Source organism: Chinchilla lanigera, unplaced genomic scaffold (assembly GCF_000276665.1).
Source record: "Chinchilla lanigera isolate Chin_1 unplaced genomic scaffold, ChiLan1.0 scaffold00025, whole genome shotgun sequence".
In the NCBI taxonomy this organism is placed as follows: domain Eukaryota; kingdom Metazoa; phylum Chordata; class Mammalia; order Rodentia; family Chinchillidae; genus Chinchilla; species Chinchilla lanigera.
The window spans coordinates 25,078,926-25,102,436 of NW_004955426.1; the positions used below are offsets into that span (position 1 = coordinate 25,078,926).

The 23,511-nt window shown below is 35.6% G+C and overlaps 1 protein-coding gene across 1 annotated transcript; it reads right to left on the bottom strand.

Moving 5' to 3' along the window:
- Window positions 1-792: 792 nt before the first annotated feature.
- Prkaa1 (protein kinase, AMP-activated, alpha 1 catalytic subunit) lies at window positions 793-23,165 on the bottom strand. The gene is made up of 9 exons (XM_005386244.2): window positions 23,108-23,165; window positions 15,826-15,967; window positions 14,123-14,216; window positions 10,583-10,727; window positions 8,786-8,873; window positions 7,500-7,724; window positions 4,330-4,816; window positions 4,097-4,223; window positions 793-2,528 (listed from the first exon to the last, which is right to left on the bottom strand). The coding sequence occupies exons 1-9, from the start codon at window positions 23,163-23,165 to the stop codon at window positions 2,284-2,286; spliced, it is 1,611 nt and encodes a 536-aa protein (XP_005386301.2). The 3' UTR covers window positions 793-2,283.
- Between the last annotated feature and the right edge of the window lie 346 nt (window positions 23,166-23,511).

Below are 23,511 nucleotides of genomic sequence, written 5' to 3' on the forward strand. Positions count from 1 at the left end.
TCAAAATAAAACTCAGTAACTAAAGAGAATCACAATAACTTATAAAAGAAGCAAAGTTTACAAAATTAACAATTTTAGAGGGTCCTAGTTAATTGGTTCCTTCTTTTGTCAATCCTGCCGGAACAGTTCATAAAGATACTTAGTTCTATATACAAATCTGTAACTTTAAAAATACAGTCTTCTGTTCTTAACATCAGGAACATAATGCTGCATTTAGACAGCCTAAGTGAAACCAATATCCCCATCAAGGGATCACACAGTTACAAATACAGTCTTCTGCTCATATGTAGATAAAACATCTAGTACTTTATAACAGCATTCAGTTATGTAGTTCAATAGAACAAGCCCTGGACAAAAAGAATCACGATTTTTGTTTTAAATTCAGTGCATTAGTATAGAGGTACTGGAGTCACCATAAACTCAAGTAACCATTTATGCAAGCTACCATTATCATCTGGTTACATAAGTGCTCCCTATATTTGACAAGACCATCCTAACACAATAAAAATAAAAATCTCTTACAACAGAAAATGACTAACACACACCAAAATAAAAATAATTATTTTTTCTGTGCTGGAATAAAACCCAGGACCTTGTATATGCTAGGCAAGCACTGAGCTACATCCCTAGCCCCATTTCTTTAAGTTAAAATAATATTAGGCAGCCAGAAGTAGTGGCATATGCCTGTCATCCCAGCACTTGAGAGACTGAGGCAGGAGGATCGCTGCAAGTTCAAGGCCAGCCTGAACTACATAGTGAGCCCCTGTGTCCAAAAAAATAATATTAGGCAAATGTGGACAATACAATATTTATTTATCAGCATACACATGATATCAATTTTATCTGAGGTGACTTTAAAGTTTTCATTTACACTTATGTGATTTTATTACTGAGTAAAAAAATATGTGAGAGATCTTAGATTAAACATCTTTAGACAGTTCCCATAATGCTAAGTTTTTTAAATAATTAAAACACAAAACAAATTTGGCCATTCAGAAGAACTGTGATTTGTTCTGCATTTTACCAAAATAATGTTATATCTGACTAAAGAGATTTAACAAAATCCAATGTGTAAACTTTAATTGGATCCTGGTTTGAAATAATCAGCTGTAAAAGCAATTTGGAGGATAAATAGGGAAATCTAAACATGGCATGAATATCAGATCATAGGAAGTTACTAAACTTATAATGAACTTATGGTAGTTTTCTTAGGAGACTCATTACTTTAAGAAGACACTTAAAGTAGTTAGGGATGATAAATGTAACATCCAAGTAGTTCAGAAAACAGGCATATACACACACAAATACATATGCATAACTATATATATATATATCTGGGTATAGACAGAAAAAATGGCAAAATGTTAAAGAAATCTAATTTAGATACATAGGATTACTCTATAGTCTTTCAATTTTTCTTTTTAAAAAAGTTCACAGAGGGAAGGGTCCAGCTAGGCATTTATAGTTGGTAACACCTGTTCTTTCTATGCACTGAATCAATTAAAAGGTCCATAATCAAATTACTACAGATGTTTGCATACATTCAATACTGGCTGACAACATGAGCCAGAATTTGTGAAATTACAGAAACATGATTTATATACATTATATGCAACTCAGCTCTTGACACAGACCACTTTACAGAGTATGGGGGACAAATTATAAGATAAACAGTGTGGAGAGTATATGAATATATAAATTCTGTGTTTTGGACTTACCCAACTAAAGAAAAACTTTAAATTGAGTTTAATACCTGACACAATTTATCATATAGTATAGAATTTTAAGAGGAGGACATGAAAGAAGTTATCCAGACTGTTACTGCTATTGGAAAATACTAGCTATTTGATTTAAGAAGCCCAGAAGATAATATCACCTATAAAGGTCTAGAGGAATTCTAGGCAATACTGAGTAAATTTACAAAGCAAATATAGAACACAACATATATAAAGGCCTTTATGGTAAATTAATATTCTACAAAGCCCTGTATACACTAAATAGAAAACAGCTGAAAATCAAGAGAGCCTGAGACCTAATTCATTGTTTGTATTATATTATGCTATATGCCTGTGAACAATAACAACAAAATGATCTTAATTTATTTATGCATATTAGGCTTTTAATTATTAATCATTTTCCAACTCCTGTGCAAATTGCATTCCAGAAGGCCAATCCTCAGTTATAATTATGTATATATCTATAACTCGATTATACATGTAAGCATTTGGCTATTATTTATTATGCATGCTTATTGCTATCAAAGAAATAAGCAAAGTTTCAGGTTTATTGTGCAAGAATTTTAATTAGATTTGCACACATTTCAAAAAATTCTATTGTATGACTTCCAGGCCTTGGAGTTAAGTCAACAGGAGAAGAATCGAGTGAAGTTACAGATGAGGTAAGAGAAACTTCTGAGGATTTTCCTTGAGCCTCAGCATCCGAGTCATTCCTTTGGCAAGATCGATAGTTGCTAACTGATCCCGATCTCTGTGGAGTAGCAGTACCTGATTTGGCTTCTGTAATTTCATCTGGACAAAAAGAATTTCAATTTATTATAATCTATAACCTCCTCACAATTTTTTCACAATATTGATATTGTTGATTTAGGTGAGACTACTGACCAGCTGTCCAAAACATAAATACCTTCTAAATTGAGGCCACACGGCTGTGTTAAACTACTCAACTCTGAACACATAGCATGTATTTTTGCAATGGCTAATTAAGGTTTGGTGCACAGCACAGCTATTCATCCATCTTTCTTTTTTTTTTTTTTGGTTTTTTCTCCGGTACCGGGAACCGAACTCAAGACCTTGTGCTTGCCAGGCAGGCGCTTTTGCCGCTGAGCTAAGTCTCCCAGCCCCACATCCATCTTTCAATGAAAGATTGAAAGCCTAGTAAGCTAATAACCTGGAGTTTAATAAATGTTCTTTAGTCATAAAAATTAATCCTTCCATATTAAAGTCACAGAATCAACTCACCTGAAATGTGGAAGGTGTCATGGAAATTACATCATCCAAGCTTATTTTATTTATATGAAAGAATCCAGAGAAGCTAAGTAATTTATCCATGGAAACAGAAAGGTAAAGGTAAATCTAGAACCCAACTCCTAACTTCTGCTTAGTGGTTTTCACTCTTCATTTTCACATGATATTTCTTTTAAGATCTCATAAGGGACAACAATTCCAATAATCAAAATAAAAAAAAAAAACTAGTTGGGAACAGAATACAAAAAAAAGCAAATGGCCATTCAATTGGCAAACCTTGGTGCCAATAATAATAAGATTGCAAACTTAATCCAAATACAATGAGAAAAATAAAACTCATTATCTCAAACTATGTAAGTATGTGTTAGCAGATACACAGTACCTGAACATAAAGATAACCAGACATTCAGTTTTGGTCAGCACATTATAGTTTAAATCTGTCTGATGGAGCTGGGCGTGGTGGCGCACACCTGTAATCCCAGCACTCAGGAGGCTGAGGCAGGAGGGTCGTTGCGAGTATGAGACCAGCCTGGGCTCCAAAGTAAGCTCAAGGCCAGCCTGAACTACACAGCGTAACCCTGTCTCAAAAAGACAAAAAAAAATTGTTTGATGGCATATATGTACTATCTTTGAGTTTGTGAAGAAGGAAAAAATTCATATATGAATCTTAGTTATAATTCTGCATAATCTTCCATAAACAATGATGGCACCATCTCTTAACTGATCTGTCCAACGAAAACTAGCCATAATCTTGTGTTTATTTTAAAAATTAGTCATAAATAAAAATGTAAACATCAACATTTATTTCTAAATAGTAAAACATCTTATATTACCAAAATGAATCTCACAAAAACACAGAAATGAAGCATAAAACTATCACTTTAGTACCAAACTATACTTTGTCTTGAAGGATTTAAAAAGACAGTAATATGCAAAGGCCAACACACAATAAAGTTATAAGAACAGTAAGACTTATAAATGTTAGTATCACAAAGGCACAAAAACTCAAGTTTCCTATTCCTTTGCTATTGAATTACTAGGAAGAAGTCAAGAAGCTTCAAAAGGAAGATTAACAGGCCATGTTCAGTATCAAAAGTCTGACATGTACATACCATCAATACTTCGGAAATCCAGTAAGTAAGTTCTACTATCCACTTGGTATAACTGCAGACTCATTTTGGAGTATGTGCTCGTCACAGGATTCTTCCTTCGCACACGCAAGTAATACGGGTTTACAACCTAGCATATGATATAAACAGAAACAAAGCCAAATCAGTTCTTCTATAAAAATTGTCTAGATTACAGGTTTGGCAAATGTGTTAATGTTCAGAATGCTCTTTCTTACCTTCCACTCATAATCCAGTTGTTTAATTGCTCTGCATACTTCTGCCATGATGTCATTTGGCCGACTTTGACTTCTAATTCCCAAATGCCATTTTGCTTTCCTTACACCTTGGTGCTTGGATTTCTGTGGATTTAATTCATCAAGGGTATGTCGTGTTCTTGGCATTTCAGCAACCAAGAATGGTACTCTTTCGGGATGGGGGCGAGTTAAATGGTGATCATCAAGAAAAGAATCAGGCGGGCTTGTTGCCAAGTAGAAATCTTTAGCTTCATTCATTATTCTCCTGTTATCTATTATGAGGTGGTAGGCAACTGCCAAAGGGTCCTGGTGATTTCTATTATAAAGGCAGCTGAGAACCTCCTCTTCTGAACATTCAAATTTTTCACACACTTCTTTTAAGGCTTCATCATCAATCATGGTTGAGCTATATGATGGATCCTCAGGAAAGAGGTATTTTGGAAGGTCCTGTTTAAACCATTCATGTTCCCTGAGAGAAAATGGTTAGGTCAGGAGAATTTTAAGCAGAATAAGGACAGAAAGTAACAAATTCGAGGAATGTAAGACATGGAGGAGCTGGGGATTTAGATCAGCAGCACAGCGCCTGCCTGGCAAGTGCAAGGTCATGAGTTCGATTCCTGGTACCAAAAGAAAAACAAAAATAAAAACAAAGACATGGATTCATTTATATTTATACCCATACTGTGTTATTACTATCATTTTTCAAACAAGGATTTTTCATTGTACATATTGAAAATGCTCCAGATTCTCTCTGATTTTAAGGACTGATGTAGCAAAGGAAAAGTCTACATTTATATTTAAAGTTGTGAAATAAATAACAATGACAAAGTGCAGTTTATTTCCGGCTCAAAAAAAAAAAAAACCCATTGTGTGGCTTCAGTGCTCTTGATATAATGTTAAGTGAAAAGAACCTAATAACAAAAACAGTAAACATGTAGCATTCACTGAGTCCTCCAAAGATTTATGCTAAGTAATTCATATGTACTTTCCCTTCATCAGTGAAACATTCATAGATGATAATAACATCCCCATGTTTTAAATGAAAGAATAAAGGTTCAATGTTTTGTTTTTGCCTTTTTGAGTTTTTTTCTTCTTTTAAAATAAAATTTTTAAAAGATTATATATATAAATAAAAAAAGAATCAAGGTTCAGGCACATCAGGGAGTTTGCACAAGGTCACAAAGTAAGAGGCAGAGCCAGGATTTGCAATCCAACTCTTTGTGGCTCAAAGGTCATACCCTAATTCCCTTCTCCAGTCCCCCAACTTCAGATATAAAGGGCTGTATTTGATGTTAGCAGTGTCAAAAACCTGAGTTCTAAAGGTAAAAGAAAAAAAAAAATCAAGAGGAAAGCACAAAAGAACAATGATTACTTTCTCTTGCTGGTATTTTTCTAAGTCTTTCCCAGTTGTCATATATTACATTTTAATGGGAAAAAATGTAAAACACAAGCAAATACATTTGACAGTTATTTTACAATATACATTTTAGGGAATGATTTTCATGCCCTCACATTTAGAGGCTCTATTTTAGCTAGTCTTTCATCACACAAGTAGAAAGCAACCAAGGTTTGAATTCTCTTCTTGATAATGCTAATCATTTACTATTCCTGTATCTAGATGGTTTCTTTCTTCTTTTTCCCTCCATTGCAGAGAAACTTGCAATCTAACCATTAAAAAGCCAAAAGAGAATTTCTAAAAGGTGAGGAGAAAGGAAATGACAGTAGAAAACACATAAGGTGAGTATTTTTAAGTCTTCGTCAGAAATAGCTCACCTAAATTTTAGAAGTACATGTGTCACCATCATTTCTGTCTTAATTAAACTATTAGGTTGAACCATATGAAATGCAACATCTACCTACAAAACAGCAATTTCATGTGATTCAGATATACTAAGAGAAACATGTCACTGATTAAAATTTTCTCATTCCTTGAAGTTAAAAAGAAAAAAAACATAGGGAAAAAAAACAATTAATGAGATCAGAACTTGAAGAGCATCAGAAATTTACTACTATGAAGTTATCCTAATGAGACTGCATTAAAATGAAATCTGAGGGGTTGGGGATTTAGCTCAGCAGCAAAAGCGCCTGCCTGGCAAGCGCAAGGTTGTGAGTTCGGTTCCCAATACCGGAGAAAACCAAAAAAAAAAAAAAAAAAAAAAAAAAAAAAAAAGAAATGTGAAGCATACAATAGAAAATCCTAAAGACCTACTATAAAATTTTATTAACATTTGTTATGGCTTGTATTTAGATATCCCACCAAAGCCTCATGCTCATAGGTGGGGCTTTACAGAGGTGGCTGGATCTAGGGTGTGTAAATATGGGTTAAGGATGTATGATAACTAATTGGGTTAGCATAGTGGTGTGGATAATGGAAGCCCCACCCTGGACGTGGGTGGAACCAATCAAATTTATAACCCGGAGAGACTATAAAGGGACAGAAAGAAGACAGGCGTGTTACTTGCTGCCTTCCTGCTTGCCATGCCATCAACTGTCCTCTGTGATATCCCTCTGCCACACCACCCTGCCATGGAGCCAGCCAACTATGGACTAAAACCTCTACAAACTATGATCTAAAATAAACATTTCCTCCTCTAACTTATGACTATCAGGAATTTTGTCCCAGCAACAAGAAAGTAACCAAGACAACATCATATGAGGATCCTTTTTATTTTTCATTAGCTTTTTTAGTGTTTTTCGTTTATTTTTTGCAATGTAAGGTATCAAACCCAGGATCTTCTGAAAGCTACGTAGCATTCAACCACTGTACACCCCCAACCCATCAATAGCAATTTTAAATTTATTAGCTAAAAATGGAGCCCAGTGGTAGAGTGCTTACCTAGCATGCATGAGGCCCTAGGTTCAATCCCCAGTACTGCAAAAAATAGATGACAATAAATAAAGTAATATAATGGTTACTGTAAGAATTTCCAAACAAGGCTGCATAAGTAAAATATACAAGGCCTCCCTCCTACTTTACTTCCATAATCAGTTTAGTATATTTTAATACCAAAGTAAAACAAACAAATGTGTTCCTATACTATATTTTTTCAACCAAAAACAGGATTGCACTGTATAGTCAGTTCTACAATTTTTCTGTCACTTATATCACACTACTATTATGAGATCTGATAATTTCCAAATTGATTTATTACCTGATATCTTTTATTGTGGCCCTCTTCATTGGATCTACCTGCAGCATATGTTTCAGAAGGCTAATCACAGAAGGATTTAAATACTGAGGGGTATAAAAAATCCCATCACATATCTTCTTAAAAAGAGTTGGCACATGATCATCATCAAATGGAAGGGTTCCACATAATAAAGCATAGAGAATAACACCACTGCTCCATATGTCTACTTCTGGGCCTGCATATAACCTGTAACAAGAAATACCAATCTCATGAAACAATCAATTATATCAGACTCAATCAAAAATTTCAAATATGGATACTTCATAAAGAATTAGTATTCAAAATATGGTTTACAGCCACTGTTGCATGTTACACATAAATATCTTAATTATATAAATATTGTTTTTGAAAACAAAAGTAAATACGTTTTGTAAATTATGGCCCATGGATAAAATTCTCTTCGTACTACCTCACAATGATATTACTAAGAATGCCAAATCTTGAACAGATCACTGTTAAATTTTAAAGTATTATTTCTTGGTTACAAAGAAAAAGTTAAATTCCTTAGTGACAGACTAAATCCATTTCTCCCACAATAACTTAAGGCCTCCTACCAAGGTAAAAGGAGCTTAAGACTGGAAAGAAGTCGAGCTAAATGGTTCACAGGAAAAAGTTATCTTTTCAGTACTAGGGATTGAACTTAGGGCCTTCATACTGAGCTACAGCCTCAGCCTTTTGTTTTTGTTTTTTGAGAGAGGATGTCACTAAGTCACAAACTGCTACTATAAAATGCCGTATCTTTGAAAAATTAAAGGTACACATTATATTACACTTCATTCTTCATGTAAGTCAATTTTAAGTTTTAAATGTACGTAAGACGGTTTTTGGAGACAGGTTCTCATTATATAGTTCAGGCTGAACTTAAACTTACTCCGTAGCCCAGGCTGGCTTCAAACTTGTGGCAGTCCTCCTGCTTCAGCTTCCTGAGTGATGGGTACACAGGTGTGGACCACCATGCCCAGCCTACCTACGTTAAAACTAACTAGCTTTAAATTTAATATCGTCTACCAGGGAAAAAATTAAATTACTCTCTTCTAATATAGTGCTGACTTGCAGACTAACATTCCCCTCTATAAAGTCCTTAAGGTTATTCATTGTAATGTTTTATTCGTAAGAAACAGAATATTTCCAGATAAGAAAAAAATAAGCTTTCTATGTCTTTTTTTCACTAGACTATAACATAGATTAACAAAATCTAGGAGAAAACAACCACAAATGTATTGGAGGTAGGAAGTATCAAATATTACCTTCCTGAAATTACTTCTGGTGCAGCATAGTTAGGTGAGCCACAACTTGTTCTTAAAAATTCACCATCTGACATCATGTTTGAAAGACCTGAAAGTGCACAAAAATAGCTACTCAAAGAGTTCCCAAAGACAAATATAGAAAAGAAACCCCATTAAACAATAAAACTGAATTTGCACTGTAGAGATAAACCATCATTCTGGTTTTTGTTTCAACAAAATCAGTCTTAATTCCCAAATGTATAATTTCAAAGGTTAAAGTCAGTGTGTTGCTAGAGTTTAATGACTCTAAGGCACTGGTTATTTTGCTTACTGAAATAAACTTTCCTTCTTTACATCTGATTTTCTTTTTTTGAGACAGGATATTTCTATGTAGTCCAGGCTGACCTTGAATTCAATCCTCCTGCTTCAGCCTCCAGAGTTCTGAGATTAAAAGGCATATACACCCACAGCTGGCTTACGTTTAACTTTTATTCAGACAGAGAATGCCAGAGAAAATAATTGCAGTTTGAAAGATTAAAAGTCAGTTTCTATTAATCCTGTTGAGTCTTTCAAAACAAAATTTTACGAAGCAGTAATTTTGAATCTGAAAGTTCCCTCATAGTTTTACTCCAAAAAGAAACATTTGTTCCTATAGAAATGCACTCTATAAAGATAATCCAGAGCCCAATGAGGTCACACAACTGTAACCCCAGAACTGTGGAAGGCTGAGGCAGGAGGATCTTATATTTTAAGACCAACCTAGGCAATTTAACAACGTAGTGAGACCCTTTCACAAAATATAAAAGACTGGGGATGTAGCTCAGTGTGAAAGCGCTTGGTTCAATCCCAGGAAGGAAAGAAGGGAGGGAGGGAGGGGAGGACGAAATGAAGGGAAAAAAGGTAATTATAACTGAGGAATAAAGAAAGTCAAACAGTTTAGTTCAATAATAGAAAAGGAGCTGAGCATGGTTGTGCACACCTGTAATCCAAGCACTTGAGAGACTGAGGCAAGAGGACCACAAGTTCAAGGCCAGCCTGGTCTACATAGTAAGTTCATGGCCAGCTTGAATTAGAGACACCTTGTCTCAAAAGAGAGAGAGAAAAACAGAGGGAAGGTGAGGGGAGGAGGAGTGGAGGGGAGGAGGGAAGGAGGGGAAAACACACACACAGAGAGCTCCTATCCAGAAGCTCAGGACTGTTTGGAACATAAGTTTCTAAAATTTTAAGTAATATATATAGAAAACTGAATATGATATTTATAAAATTTCCTCTGGTTTGAATTAAAGCAACCAAGAGTTTCAGAGGTTCATTTTTCTCTTGTTTAACAATGTCAGTTTATAGAGGAAAAAGGGAAAAATAAATCCAGTTTTTTACACTCAAGTATTCTGAAACTGAAATCAGATTTTCTCCATTTAAAATATTTTAATTTTTAAACTTTTGTTCAAGTTCACCTTCTGGCTTTCAACTTTCAAATAACTCCATCCTATTCACTTTCTTTTTTCTCCATACTGGCCAAAAGAATATACCGGAAATAGGTTGCTACCTTCTTCAACAAGAGTGGTTTCTTTTCAAATGATATCTCTAATGCTGCCAACCTGAATAGTTTATATACTACCATAAAACTCCATTTTAAAGACAGAAGGCTCAGAAAAAAGAGAGTACTTCAGCTTTTCTCCTTTTTGTAAGCTCAATAACAAAATGGTATACTTGACCTCTCATTAACAAAATGGGATACTTGGTCTGTCATATGAAAATTAGCTGAAGAATACTTGTGTTCACTAGACATAATGAACAGGTGAACCGTAAGAACAGCCTTACCAAAATCAGCTATCTTGGCATTCATGTGTGCATCAAGCAGGACATTTTCAGGTTTCAGATCTCTGTGGACCACCATATGCCTGTGACAGTAATCCACGCCAGAAAGGATTTGCTGGAACAGACGTCGACTTTCTTTTTCATCCAGCTAAGAAAAGTAGAGAGGCATCTTAAAGGTGCATCTTTCAAAATTAATTTTCTGACCTACAGGTCTCCAAACTATAAACTTGAAATTCAAGAAACCTTCCAATGAATTTCATCCATAATACTTCTAAAGTGAAGCAAGATACAAAGTACAAAGCAGGAATGGTAGGATCCTGGAACCCAAATCAGCATTTTCATGATTATATTTCGTACATTTTCATATGTTTACATTTCCCTGTCTACATAACATATCCTACTTGAAATAATTTTACCTTCTATGTGACACTAGGCATGTTTTCTCCTAAATATTAGAAATGTTTAATTCTCCATTCTTTTAGTATTTACTGAACACCTTCAGTGCGCTACAGTTTTAGACTTTCATGATATACCACTGAATATAACAAAAACCCTAATCCAGTGGACAAAAGAAGGCAACAAAACAAATGTAACATTAGGAGTGACAGTGCTTTGAAGGAAAATAAAGCAGGACAACAGGAAATGATATTGGGATGCCAGATACTATTTTAGACTATTGAGGATATAACATTTAAGCATTGAGAATGAATCAGCAAGCAACGATATTATGTCTTAAAAGATGTTTTAACAAAAGAAAAGCCTTAATTCATCGTATAAAATATAATTTATTGGACCTTAAAAAAACTTATCCTGCAACTGCCTTTATAAAAATATTCTTTAAAAACTTTTCTATCCACTTTTTAAGTTGTTTTCTCAATGTAAGTGATGTGTATGTGCTTGCTCCCAAGAAGTCGTATTTAATAAATAAGCTATTAATCATCCAAGCAAAGGACTCTCAATTTTCTGACAGGTCTCGAATTAGCATTCCAAAATCAGAATTCCTCACCTTAAATGGCATGGATAATCTGGGACAACAGAAAAACTAGTAATTTTTTTCAAAACAAAAGTATAACTACTACTAAACTGTTATGAAAGACCCTCTACAAAAATTACTTATATTTTAGCAATCTAATACTCTTGTTTTTTCAAATAGAATTTATGGGGAAAAAAAGAATACCTGGTTCAAAATAGGAAAGAGTAGAAAAGCTTAGTTGAACAAAATATGAGTGGTAAAATAACTAGGGAGGCTACACAAATGAAAAATAACAAAGATATTATATATAGGATGGGGGGAAGATATGTATAGAAAAGGTTAGAAAAGTCAAAGCATATTCCCAGTTAAACACTGCAGAATGTATCCTTAAAATATCACTAAAATAACATCAGCAGTAAGAGGCATGTAATGACAGAATGACAAAAACAAGACAGCAGTTATCAAGAGGAGTTACTGTGCTGAACAGTGATAAAGACTTGCCCCACAGAAAAAGTGAAACCTAAGTCTGGTAGGGGGCAGTAAGAAATAAACTCAGCACACAGAACCCTGGCAAGGGTTAGAAATTAGACGCATCAGCAACTCCATAAAGTAGAAGTGGTAGATAAGGTGAAAACAGGACTGGTTGAGGTAAGAAGCTTTTAAACTGACCCCTACTGGGAAGTAAGACCTATACTTTACTCTAGTAAGGCTGGACCGACTGTGTTCTGAAGGATACAAGATAGAGATGAGACATTATGAGGAAAACTTGTGGGTTAAGTGAAGCCAACGTACTAACAAGTGAGACTGCAGCCCTCCTCCCCACTCAGGTCCCATAGCATTGACAGCTAAACTAATGCCATCTAGAAAAGTGGACAGTCTCTTCTACAGCACACATCACTTCCAAGGAAAAATATTTGTTACTAATGACATATAATGTACCCTAATAAACTGGACAATTCCTGCCAGTCCAATCTACAGGAATCCCCACCAATCCGTAAGTTCCACCTGTATGATTGTGGCGTTTAGTAATTCACTCTTAAATGTACAGTAAGTGGAAAACCAAGAAACACAATATATCTGAGCAAGGACCATGAACAAAAGAGAGGAGTAAGTAAAACAAAAACGTGAATAAAAGCACAGAAGGTACAAAACAGCAAAGAACTGAAGATGACTTTTTAAAAAACTACAAAAAAAACCCCTCATCCTCAAATAGCTAAGGTGACAACATCTGTGGAGCAAAAACTAGCATGTTAGTTTTTTGGTGTTGGGGAGCTCTGTTTGGTATTGTTTTGTTTTTCGAGACTGAATCTTGCTACACAGTATAGGCCTGAACTTGCTCTGTAGCCCAAGATGGCGGCGAACTCATGCCTCAGTCTCCTGTGATCTAGGATTATAGGAATGTGCCACAACACCCTGTTCCCAGAGTTCTTAAAGACCTCTGATTTATAAAATATAATAGCTGAAGTTTCAGTATTCAAAAGTTAAAATTCCCACAATATGGAACAATAACCAAGAAATGAAAGACAGAAGAAAAAGGTATCAATTTAGTTTGTGCCCATGTCCCATTTCTCTAGGCAGACCTTTTTTTTGAGGGGACCTGGACCAGGGAGAGGGGCCTGAGAAAAATACCTGAGGTAGAAATTAACCATGTTAAGAAACAATAAAATAAAAATTAACTTAGGTAATGAGTTTGATTTTGATGAATCAGATGTGCTATAAAGAATGAAAGAATAATGTGAGTAACTTTAGATTACAAATGTGAAAAACAGTTTTCTCTGTGTGGACATGGCTTTTTTAACATGGGCTTTTACATGTCAGATAACCTGAGTATGAGGAAAAGTAAGGGCAGGGGACAGTATTCAGCTTTTGTATCTATGATATAAAGTACTATTGAAAGTGTTTTCTCAGGCTCCTTCCAGCTCTGAATTCTTTATATCTAGTTTTACCTCCTTCATGATGCCTGTTCTTATTACTCCAGGTACATCAGATTTTTGAAATCAAAAAAGGTGAAATAATTTAAATGTGGCTAGAAGTGACTAAGGCCTAGACATGTAATGGCTTAATAGTATGTTTTATAAGGATTAATTATATACTTCAAGATACATTTGAAAGTATTCATGTATAGCAAAGGTGTAAATCTGATTATGCGTTCTGGTGTCTCAGTGCAGTTATCACTGACAAATCATGTGACCCTAAACAAATATATACACTACAAGGCTCAGTAGCCACATGTGTTATCCACATGTGTAAGGAGATCATCTTTAAAGTCCTTTTAGCTATGAACAGTCTATGATCCTAAACACATACAGTAAGTCCCTGACTTGCGAACAAGTTCCATTCCGGGACAACTGTTCATAAGTCAGATTTGTCCGTAAGCTAACCAAGTGAGTCTTCCACAGTACATCTGTGAAAGTTTGAAATTCAAATGTTCCTAAGTTGGGTACTCACTATATATGAAAAAAAAACTTCTTACTAAACAGACCTCTTAAAATTGCTTCCTGGCATTGTGATGCTAGTAAGGGATAAGGAGAGTTACAAAATATATACAGGATTAAATCAGAACTGCTTACCCTTCCATTTTTACAGATATAATCAAATAGCTCTCCTCCTGAGACATATTCCATCACCATGAAAATATCAGATGGTGTACTGATGACCTGGTACCTGGTGAGAGAAAACATTATCTACTAATATGAAAACACGTATATTCATTCATTCACTAAATATTAACTAAGCACCTACAATATACCAGGTACTGTGCTAGCATTGGGGACACTACAGGAAACAAAAGAAATTCTCTGTTCTCATGGTCCATGTTCCAGGAGACAGGAAACAAAACAGCATCTCAAGTGGCAGAACATGCTATGAAGAGAAATAAAGCAAAATTTTCTGTACAGTATCGTCAAGGAAAGCTTCTAATAAGGTAACATTTGAGCAGAGCCTGAAGAAAGTAATAAATCAAACTGTGACATTATCTGGAAGGAAGCGAACAAGGCAGAGAGAAGAGCAAGTACAAAGGTCCTAGGTAAAAGCCTGCTTGGCATATTGAAGGAATATAAAGCAAGAGCATAGTAAGCTGGGAGAGAAATAGGATGTGGAGTCACAGGTTTAACTGGAGTCCAAAAGACACAGAACTTTCTAAGCCACAAAGAGACTCTGGGTTTCACTTGAAGGAAGATGAAAGCTAGTCATGGTTTAAGTAGCCATGCGCTCTGGTCTAATAAAGGGTCAGTGACTGCCATGTGAAGCACAGACCGCAATGGCAAAGGTGGAAGAAGGGGGTCACTGCAGGAGTTGACGACAGACAGCGGCTCAGATCAGTCTGTTGGTGATGAAGGCTGAGAAACGGGTCGGGTATGTTTGAAGGAAGAAATGGAACAGGCGGCAGAAGGCAAGAGAAATTGGAACTAAGAATGATTTGTAAGTTTTTGTTCTTAAGCAACTACTAAGTGATGATGAAAACGTATGGGAAAAGCAAGCCGAGGACGGCAATGAAAGAGTTCAGATGTGACTCTGTAGAGTTTAAAGTTCCTCCTGGACATCGAAATGGAGATGTAAAGTAAGCAGCGGGCATGGGAGTCCAGGGTGCAGAGAAGCGGTTTCACAACAGGAAACGTACATTTAGGGATCATTACTGTATCATACTTAAAACCACTTTAACAAATGAGAAGAGATGAAGATGAAACGATTAGCCAGTGCAACAGCAAAGTCTAAGCAGCTTTACAGTCTGCGTAATAAAGCAGGAGCTAAGCAATAAGTAAGTTATTTGTAAACCCTACAATTGGCAACTGTAAAGTAGTACAATTATGGCCCTATTAAAATATTAGATTCCTGAAATTTTATTTCTATCACCAGATATAAGCAATATAGGGAAACTTTCTCTAGTGCATTCTATAGTGAGGCTAATTGACAATACATGGAAATAGCGAGGTACAGAACTTTTGCTAGCAAGTCAATTACTGTTTCTACAAGAGTAAAAGCACATTACCTATCAGAAGGGCATCTGTCCAGAAAACAGGACAGAATAAGGATAATGGGAATATGCACAAGGTTAAGACATGAAAATAAGTCTATCTAGCAATGTTAGATAAATACACAAACAGGAAAATAGGCATATCTGACAGTGTTAGATAAATATATAAACAGGAAAAAACTTCAGAGCCCTTAGGAAACAGGAAGAATCATCAGTCATCTTTCTCACTTGTCAGATTAGGCAAATTAACAAAAGTGATAAAAAGATGACTGGAACATATTTAATATAAATAGAGCTTACAGTTTAATTATATGAGGATGTCTGAAAAGTTTGAGGTTCTGAATTTCTCTGCGGATTTTTCCTACCACATCAAGGCTTCGAATCTTCTGTCGATTGAGTATCTTCACAGCAACTTTATGCCCAGTCAATTCATGTTTCCCAACTGCAGGAAAAAAAATTTTAATACATTAGTACCAGAATTGATTGATAATATATTTTGATGTATTCTAAGAATAGTAGACTTAGCTTTATCAGAAAATAAATGGCAGGCTTATTTTTCCAGTTTTACCCCCAAAGATTTAGATGTTTAGCAGTGATTCAGGAGAAGAATAAATAAGAAAGTGATGACAGTGATTTCTTTAAGAAAGGAAAGCTGGAAGGCTAAGGAGAGAAAGAAAGAAAAGACATTCATTTTGCTGTGTGTCTTTTTCTATTTTTAAATTCTTTTATTTTTCATTTTTTAAATTATCATTACCTGTAAATTGAACTTTTTATCTCTGGTTGTATGATTTTTAACACATATAGAAAGTAATATAACTACCATTATAATCATATAATACAAAAGTTTCATCACACTCCTCCCCCCAAAACTCCCTCATGCCACAGACACAATTCCCTTAGCACTGATAATCCCTTGTATCTTTTAGCATTTCGGTTCCATGGGCAGTCTCCAAAATTTTTACTTCTGTGCACCCTTTTTAAAGAATCTACTCGAGAATATATATTCCAGCAAAACTGAGAAGGACACCAAGAAAAACGACCTGTGCTCTAGTAAAAAAGGGATCCAATACAGGTGAAAAATAGAATTGTCAAAATGATCATCAGAAAAGTAGAGATGAAAGATGTGTAGGTCTAGAGGGCAACACATCCAGACAGGAAAACAACAGAGGATCTAAAATAGTTACTTTGGGGGGTGGGGGATGGGGACCTTATCTATCTGACAGGTTTGAAAGGATGCAATATTGTAAAGGCACTAGAAGATATGGGAAATTCAGCCTTAGGTTTGAAGAAAACAAAAATGAAAAATTAAGGTAATTTAGTAAGTCCAGAAAAAAGTTAAAAGTTCTGTAAGAAACAAAATATAGCTTGTTCAGACTGTATAATAATAATTAGTAATTACTGTATCACTAGTATTAGTAATTAGTGTACATAATAATTGGTAAGGTAAGAACACCAAAAGGCTACAATACAAAAATTAAAATTTAAAAATAGACATTAAATTCACCCAAGACATATCTGGATATTTCAGGAAAAAAATATTAACTATATTCAGAAGGATCAGAGAATATAGGAGTTATGAAGGAAGAAGAGCAGAGCAAGAAGAATTTTATAAAACAATTAAAATCATTTAGAAAGCAACAAGATACAGCAATACTGTGAGAAAAATTTATTGAACAGACACCAAGAATAAGAGGGAAAGTAATAGCCACAGAACATGGACTTGAGTTACTCAGTTATGGAGTAATAATGGGTAGAATGTTACCCCTTGTGATGAATTATAGAAGCCCCTCCAAAAAGAATAAAATCAATAATCAATAAAGGTACACTACAAAGCTTTTTCTAATACTTGAGCATTTCATCAAATTATAAAATCATTAGAAGAAAATACACAGGTATAATTTATTCACTTTCAAAACGATACAGGAAATGACAAAAGTACAACTCATTCAAAACTGAGGACACTGTAAAAGCCCAGCATGGTGGTGCATGCCTGTAATCCTAGCAATTGGGAGGCTGAGGCAGGAGGGTCACTGCAAGTTCAAGGCCAGCGTAAGCTATACAGTAGGTTCACGGCCAGCCTGGAATACCGTGAGACCTCTACTGTCTTCTATTTCTTTGCTGAAAGAAACTGTCAGTGAGTCCTTGATTGATCAATATTGCATCTCTCTATCTATTTTCATGAGAAACCACTTTGAAGATATCAATATGTAATACAACAAGCATTGTTAATTTCCTACCACTTTGTTTGTAACTCTTTTGCTATTTTGTAAAAGGCTGTCTGTATTGTCTGTACTGTTCTTTTGCTATTTTGTAAAAGATTGTCTGTTAATGTTTTCCTCCTTTTATTTTTAAAATAAAAATAAAGAAAAAAAAAAAAGAAAACAAAACAAAACTGAGGACAGAGAAGATGCCCTAAGAGTAACTGTTAATGACTCAAATTCTCTCTCTCACTCTGTCACACACACACACACACACACACACACACTAAGAACCAAGCAAACATGCAAAGAACATTAGTTTTTATGTCTGTTAAACAGAAAATAAGTACATTTTTTTCATGATTGAGTAACCAATTGAACATTTCAGGGAAGCAAAAGGGCAATCAATGCCCTAAGTGAGCATTAAGGATGATATTACATTACCCCCCCAAGTGTAATCCCCCTCCTAAGAATGTCACTGAGAATTAAGTAGATAACAAGAATGTGCCTAAGTAGGTGTATTTCTTTTTTTTTTTTTTCCCTCCAGTACCGGGAACCGAACCCATGACCTTGCGCTTGCCAGGCAGGCGCTTTGCCGCTGAGCTAAATCCCCAGCCCCCTAAGTAGGTGTATTTCATTGTATTTTGAAAGAATAAAAGACTCCAAACAACCTAAACGCCCAGTTTCAAAGAAGAGTTTAATATAGTTACCCCAATGTAACAGACTCTTAACAGGAAAAATACAAAAAATATTCTTACAAACAAAAATATATGTATATGCTTCTAAACTTGCCAGCTACAAAGAAAATACATTAAAAGGATAACATGCTGAACTAAAAAGTTATTCTACAGTGATTTTTTAAAAATTTTACTCAGTTTTATATTTTTTAATTTTTAAAAAAATTCCGAAGTGGAGGAAGGACAAAAATAGTAAATTTATCTTCTCTGAACTGAATTCCATTTCCACATAAGAAGGCAGTGCATGTACAAGCATAGATATGTTTTATTCCTGTTTGAAGGTACTTACTAGCTATTTGACCTGGACAAGGTAAAAATCCCTAACCATTTACTCATCTGTAAAAATAAGACATTCTGTAGAGATGATAATAATGATACATAAAATAATGTTTCTAAGGCCCTTTCCATAGCACACAGCACATAGAAGATGGAAAAAATTTGGTAGCTATTATTATTTAGGTGTTTGACCTGTGCTTTCTATTCACTCAGCTTCAATAGCATCCCTTTATCTAGGCATACTGGAAGTGCTAAGTAACAGCTATTATTTTGTAGACACCTTTAGCTGTACTTTTAGACAAGTACACATTTCATGCAGTCTGCTACACTAACCTTACTGCCAATACTAGCACCAATCTTGAGATCTCTAGCTTCTAAAGTTCAACCCATTTGCTAACTGGTTAATATTCAACAGCCTTCCGATAGACATATATGCACATAGCCTCCGTCCTTGACAGTGATTTCACTTACAAAAATTACAGGACTACTTGGTCATAGAAAAGCAAAGAGAGATGAAGCAAGAATCTTTAAAACAAACACAATTTTTATATTATAATTCTAGTTACACATTTATAGTATGCAATATAATTAAAGGATACACCTTACCAGTTGTTATTTATGCATAATAATCATTATATGTACTTTGTACCCAATTCTGGAAGGTTGGTATTACAAGCAACATTTTACAAGAAGCTGAGAACACAGAAAGACAAAATAACTTGTCCAGAGTTGCTCAGCTAGTAAGTGGCAAACCCAACACTGGATCCCAGATCTGACCAAAAACTCATGCCCTTTCCAAAAAATGACAAGTGAAATGGGATAAATCTTTTTCAAAAGTAATCCTCAAGAAGGCATTATATGGTATTACTGTGTAAATACTAATATTGTATATACACCCTTTTAATAAAATTGTAAAAGTTTAACATATTAGAGGAACCCTTAATTTATAGTCTTGTATTTTTGAAAGTAATGAACTGAACCCCCATATTATTTTAAAATTTCATTCTTTAGTTTTACCTTTTCTCTGTATCAAATACGAATCCATTCTACTGAAACCCGTCTTATGTCAATTTCAACATCTTAAGATACCATGAAGACATTTTATTAATACATTTTCTGAAACTAATTTAAAAAAATAACTTAGAAACTGAAGTATTACAAAAGAAAAATGAAGGGCCTACAACAAAAAATATATATAAAATGTAACAGCAAGTGTGGTCATGTAGACATGTCAACCTCGAACTTCAGAATATTATCTTATTTGGAAATCATAAAACTGAAAGATGCAATTAGTTAAAGGTCTCAAGAGGTAATCCTCTTGGATTTAGAGTAAGCCCAGTTATCTAATTACTGGTGTCTTACAAGACAAGGGAACACAGATCTATGCACACAGAGACAGCAAGAGGGAAGCAGAGACAGAAGTTGTGCTACCACAAGTCAAACAACCAGGAACCACCAAAAGCTAGAAGATGGAAGGAACATTATTCACCAGACCTTTCAGAGAGAATGTGACCCTGATGATGTCTTGATTTCAGACTTCTGATCTCCAGATTATGAGAAAATAATTTCCTGGTATTTCAAGCAGTCTGGTTTTTAGCATTTTGTTACTGCAGTCCTAGCACAATGATACAAATTTATTAGCTTAAAAGTGTATGTTCTAAAATATTCACTATTAAGTTAATAAAAATAATCTTGTGGGGGACAGGGAGTGAACCAAGAGCCTTCACACTAAGCTATGTCCCCTGCCTTTTAATTTTTTTTAAGACAAGGTCTCACTAAGTCACTGAGTTGCACAGGCAGGGCTCAAACCTGAAATCCTCTACTCTGCCTGCTTCAATGTTGTGGCTTTTATCTAGATGTCCCCCCAAAGCCTCATGTGCTCATAGGTGGGGCTTTTCAGAGGTGGCTGAATCTATGGCATCTGGACTAAAGGTCTGTGTAACTACATTAGTCCACCTATTAAGATACTTCTAGGTGTGGAGAATGGAAGCCCTACCTTGAGTGTTGGTGGCACCAACCAATGGGTTTATAGCCTGGATGGAATAAAAAAGGGAAAAAAATAAGGAAGTCTGCTGCCTCCTGCATGCCCTGCCATGGACTGTTTTTTTTTCTGGCATGTTGCCCAGGCTTGGAGCCAGCCAACTATGGACTGAAACCTTTATAAACCATAAGCTAAAATAAACCTTTCCTCCTTTAACTGGTAGGTACTGGGTATTTCTTCCCAGCAAAGAGAAAGTAACTAAGACACTCAGCTTCCCAGTGTGGTGGGACTAGAGGCATGCACCACCACACCCAGGTGAAAAGTAATTTTTTTAATATATGTATTTATTTGTTAACAGTATTGGGGATTGACATGAAGGCCTTGTGCTTACTCAGCAAGCATTCTACTACTGGGCCATATCCCCAGGTCAAGATTTCTTAAATGGAACATACTATATATGAAGAGGACAAACAGATGTTCAGCCTGTATGAACATCAGTTACTCTGCTGTGCCCTGTGCTATCCTGGGAGTTCCTCAGCCAGAGAAGACTGCTTGTGCCTAGTATATTACATCCCAGCTCCTGTGGTTTTCCGCTTTTTAAAGCTGTGTCCCATCTGTATCATTAATCAACTGATAAACCCCCTTTTCCAACATTCTAATTATTTCTGTGAGCTAGAAAAATCATAAAACTAATATTAAAATAGATTTCCTGGAGTACATTGTTCAAAGCATTAAGACCAGAAATTCCCCACAGAAAAAGATTTCCTAAATCTGGGAAAAGTACAGTCTCACTTTTGGAATCTTACTTATTAACTAACAAGTGAAGGCTCTGAGAAGTCCTATAGTTAAAAAAAAAAAATCCTGTTAATCTTGTTTTGTTTCTGTTTTTTTCTCTGGGAGGAGGCACTGAGGAATTTTGTTTGTGTATCACCATCCCCACAAAATGAATCCCAGTAAGAGACTGAAGCAAAAGGATGACAAGTTTGAAGTCAGCCTGGACAACTTAGCAAGATCCTGTCTCAAACAGAGATATATTAATTAATTAATTATTAAAATGAAATTACAAAGGGCTGGGTGTGTAGCTCAGTACTCCTTGGGTTCACTCTCCAGTGTTGCAAAGAAGAAATCCCCCTGTGTGTTTTCAACTTGCTTCTTCCTGGTTCGTGTGAGAGTCACAAGAATTTTCCCAGCTCTGTGATCCTGAGTGATTTCAAATTTACCAACGTAATCAAGCTTCATTATCATCCTTAGAAACCAAATGAAGACCCCTGCACACACCTAATGAGAACCTGGTGTTTACCAAACACTTCTCAGCATCAAGGACGATCATGGGAGCAGCATCCAGGGCATTCATACACACAACTATGGCAGCAGGGAAGGGTGGCGGCAAGAGCACAACCTTGGGCCAGGGATACAGCTCAGCGGCACAAACGCCTGCCTGGCAAGTGCAAGGTCCTGAGTTTGATTCCCAGTACCAGGAAAAAAAAAAAAGAGCACAATCTTAAACTGATGCCAAGATTTTTCTCCAAGGTTTTCAAATAACGTCCGAACACTGAATTACGTTCTCTTTTATTCTTCCTCTTCCTTCATCCCAGCAAAATATTGGTAATTTAAGGTCATTATATTATAATTTGTTACACTGTCCTTACAGGAACAGAAATATTTGCCCTGACCCCCATTATCAATATACTTTCAATATTAAAATGTCAGCAGAATAATACTTTTAAAAATATAGTACCTTAAAATAAAAGGAAAAAATATATATAATATCTTAAAGTGCAGGGAACATCCACGTTGTCCTGTCTGGGCCTCACAATAAGCCTGTGATGTGTTTATTATCTTATTTTACAGATGAAGGCACTGAGGCTCTAAGAGATTCTGTAATTTGTAAAGCTACTGTGATCAAGTAGGGGCAAGTCTCCTGACTTCATCTTCAGAGCTATCCACTCTGCTCACCCCAGCACTGTGGAATATGCTTGGCACATTATTAGAAACAGAACCATCTTCTCAAAACTAGGGTAAAGATTCTCCATTCAGAAAACTGTTGCAGCCACATTAACTGCTGCTCCATAGACAAATAAAGACTATAGTAAAGGAACATTGTCAGGAATCTGTGTTACAAAAGCTTTGCTTCCTTTTATCAAAGCTCAAAACTTTACTCTTCAAACTGTTACTGTTTTATAACAGTGCTACTATGCTGCTTTTAGGCACAATGCAGGCAGAATGTTATTTGTTTCGGTTTGGTTTTGTCATCATTTGTTTGTTCAGATGGGGGTCGCACAACATTGTCCAGGCTGGTGTGGAACTCATGTGCTCAAGTGATCCTCACACCTCAACCTCCCAAGTAGCAGGGATTACAGTATAGGCATGAACCACCACGCCTGACCTACTACTGGTATTTTGGCTACAGAAAACTTGCTTTTCACATGCAGCAAAGGCTGCCGACATTCACGTCTGTCTCACAAGAACAGATTAATCAACCAAGTATTTGCTAGCAACCATGTTACTGCTCTCCAAGAAGAATTTTTGTCTAACTAGAGAACACTGCAACAAATGCTCTTCTAATCAGATATGTAATCCTAAAGTGAAACATGATAATACTTTGAAAGGGAAGATTTTAGTAGGCTAGAGATGTGAAAGATATAGACATCTGTTGAAGGTATTCTATCCCCCTAACCATTTTGTTTCCACTGTAAAATAATGAAAATTTCCCTTAACCTAAAAGTGTTAAGGGAACAGCTTAATCCTGGAGAGGAATGAGTTTAAAAGCTGTAGGTAAAAGTTTGAGAAAGCT

Coding starts and splice junctions, on each gene's coding strand:
- Prkaa1 (XM_005386244.2), bottom strand. CDS start 23,165: ATGTCGGCAGCCTTTGCTGCATGTGAAAAGCAAGTTTTCTGTAGCCAA. Junction 15,968..23,107: donor CTGTAGCCAAAATACCAGTA/GTAGGTCAGGCG, acceptor TTTTTCCTGCAG/TTGGGAAACATGAATTGACT. Junction 4,817..7,499: donor GCCACAATAAAAGATATCAG/GTAATAAATCAA, acceptor ATTTTCTCTCAG/GGAACATGAATGGTTTAAAC.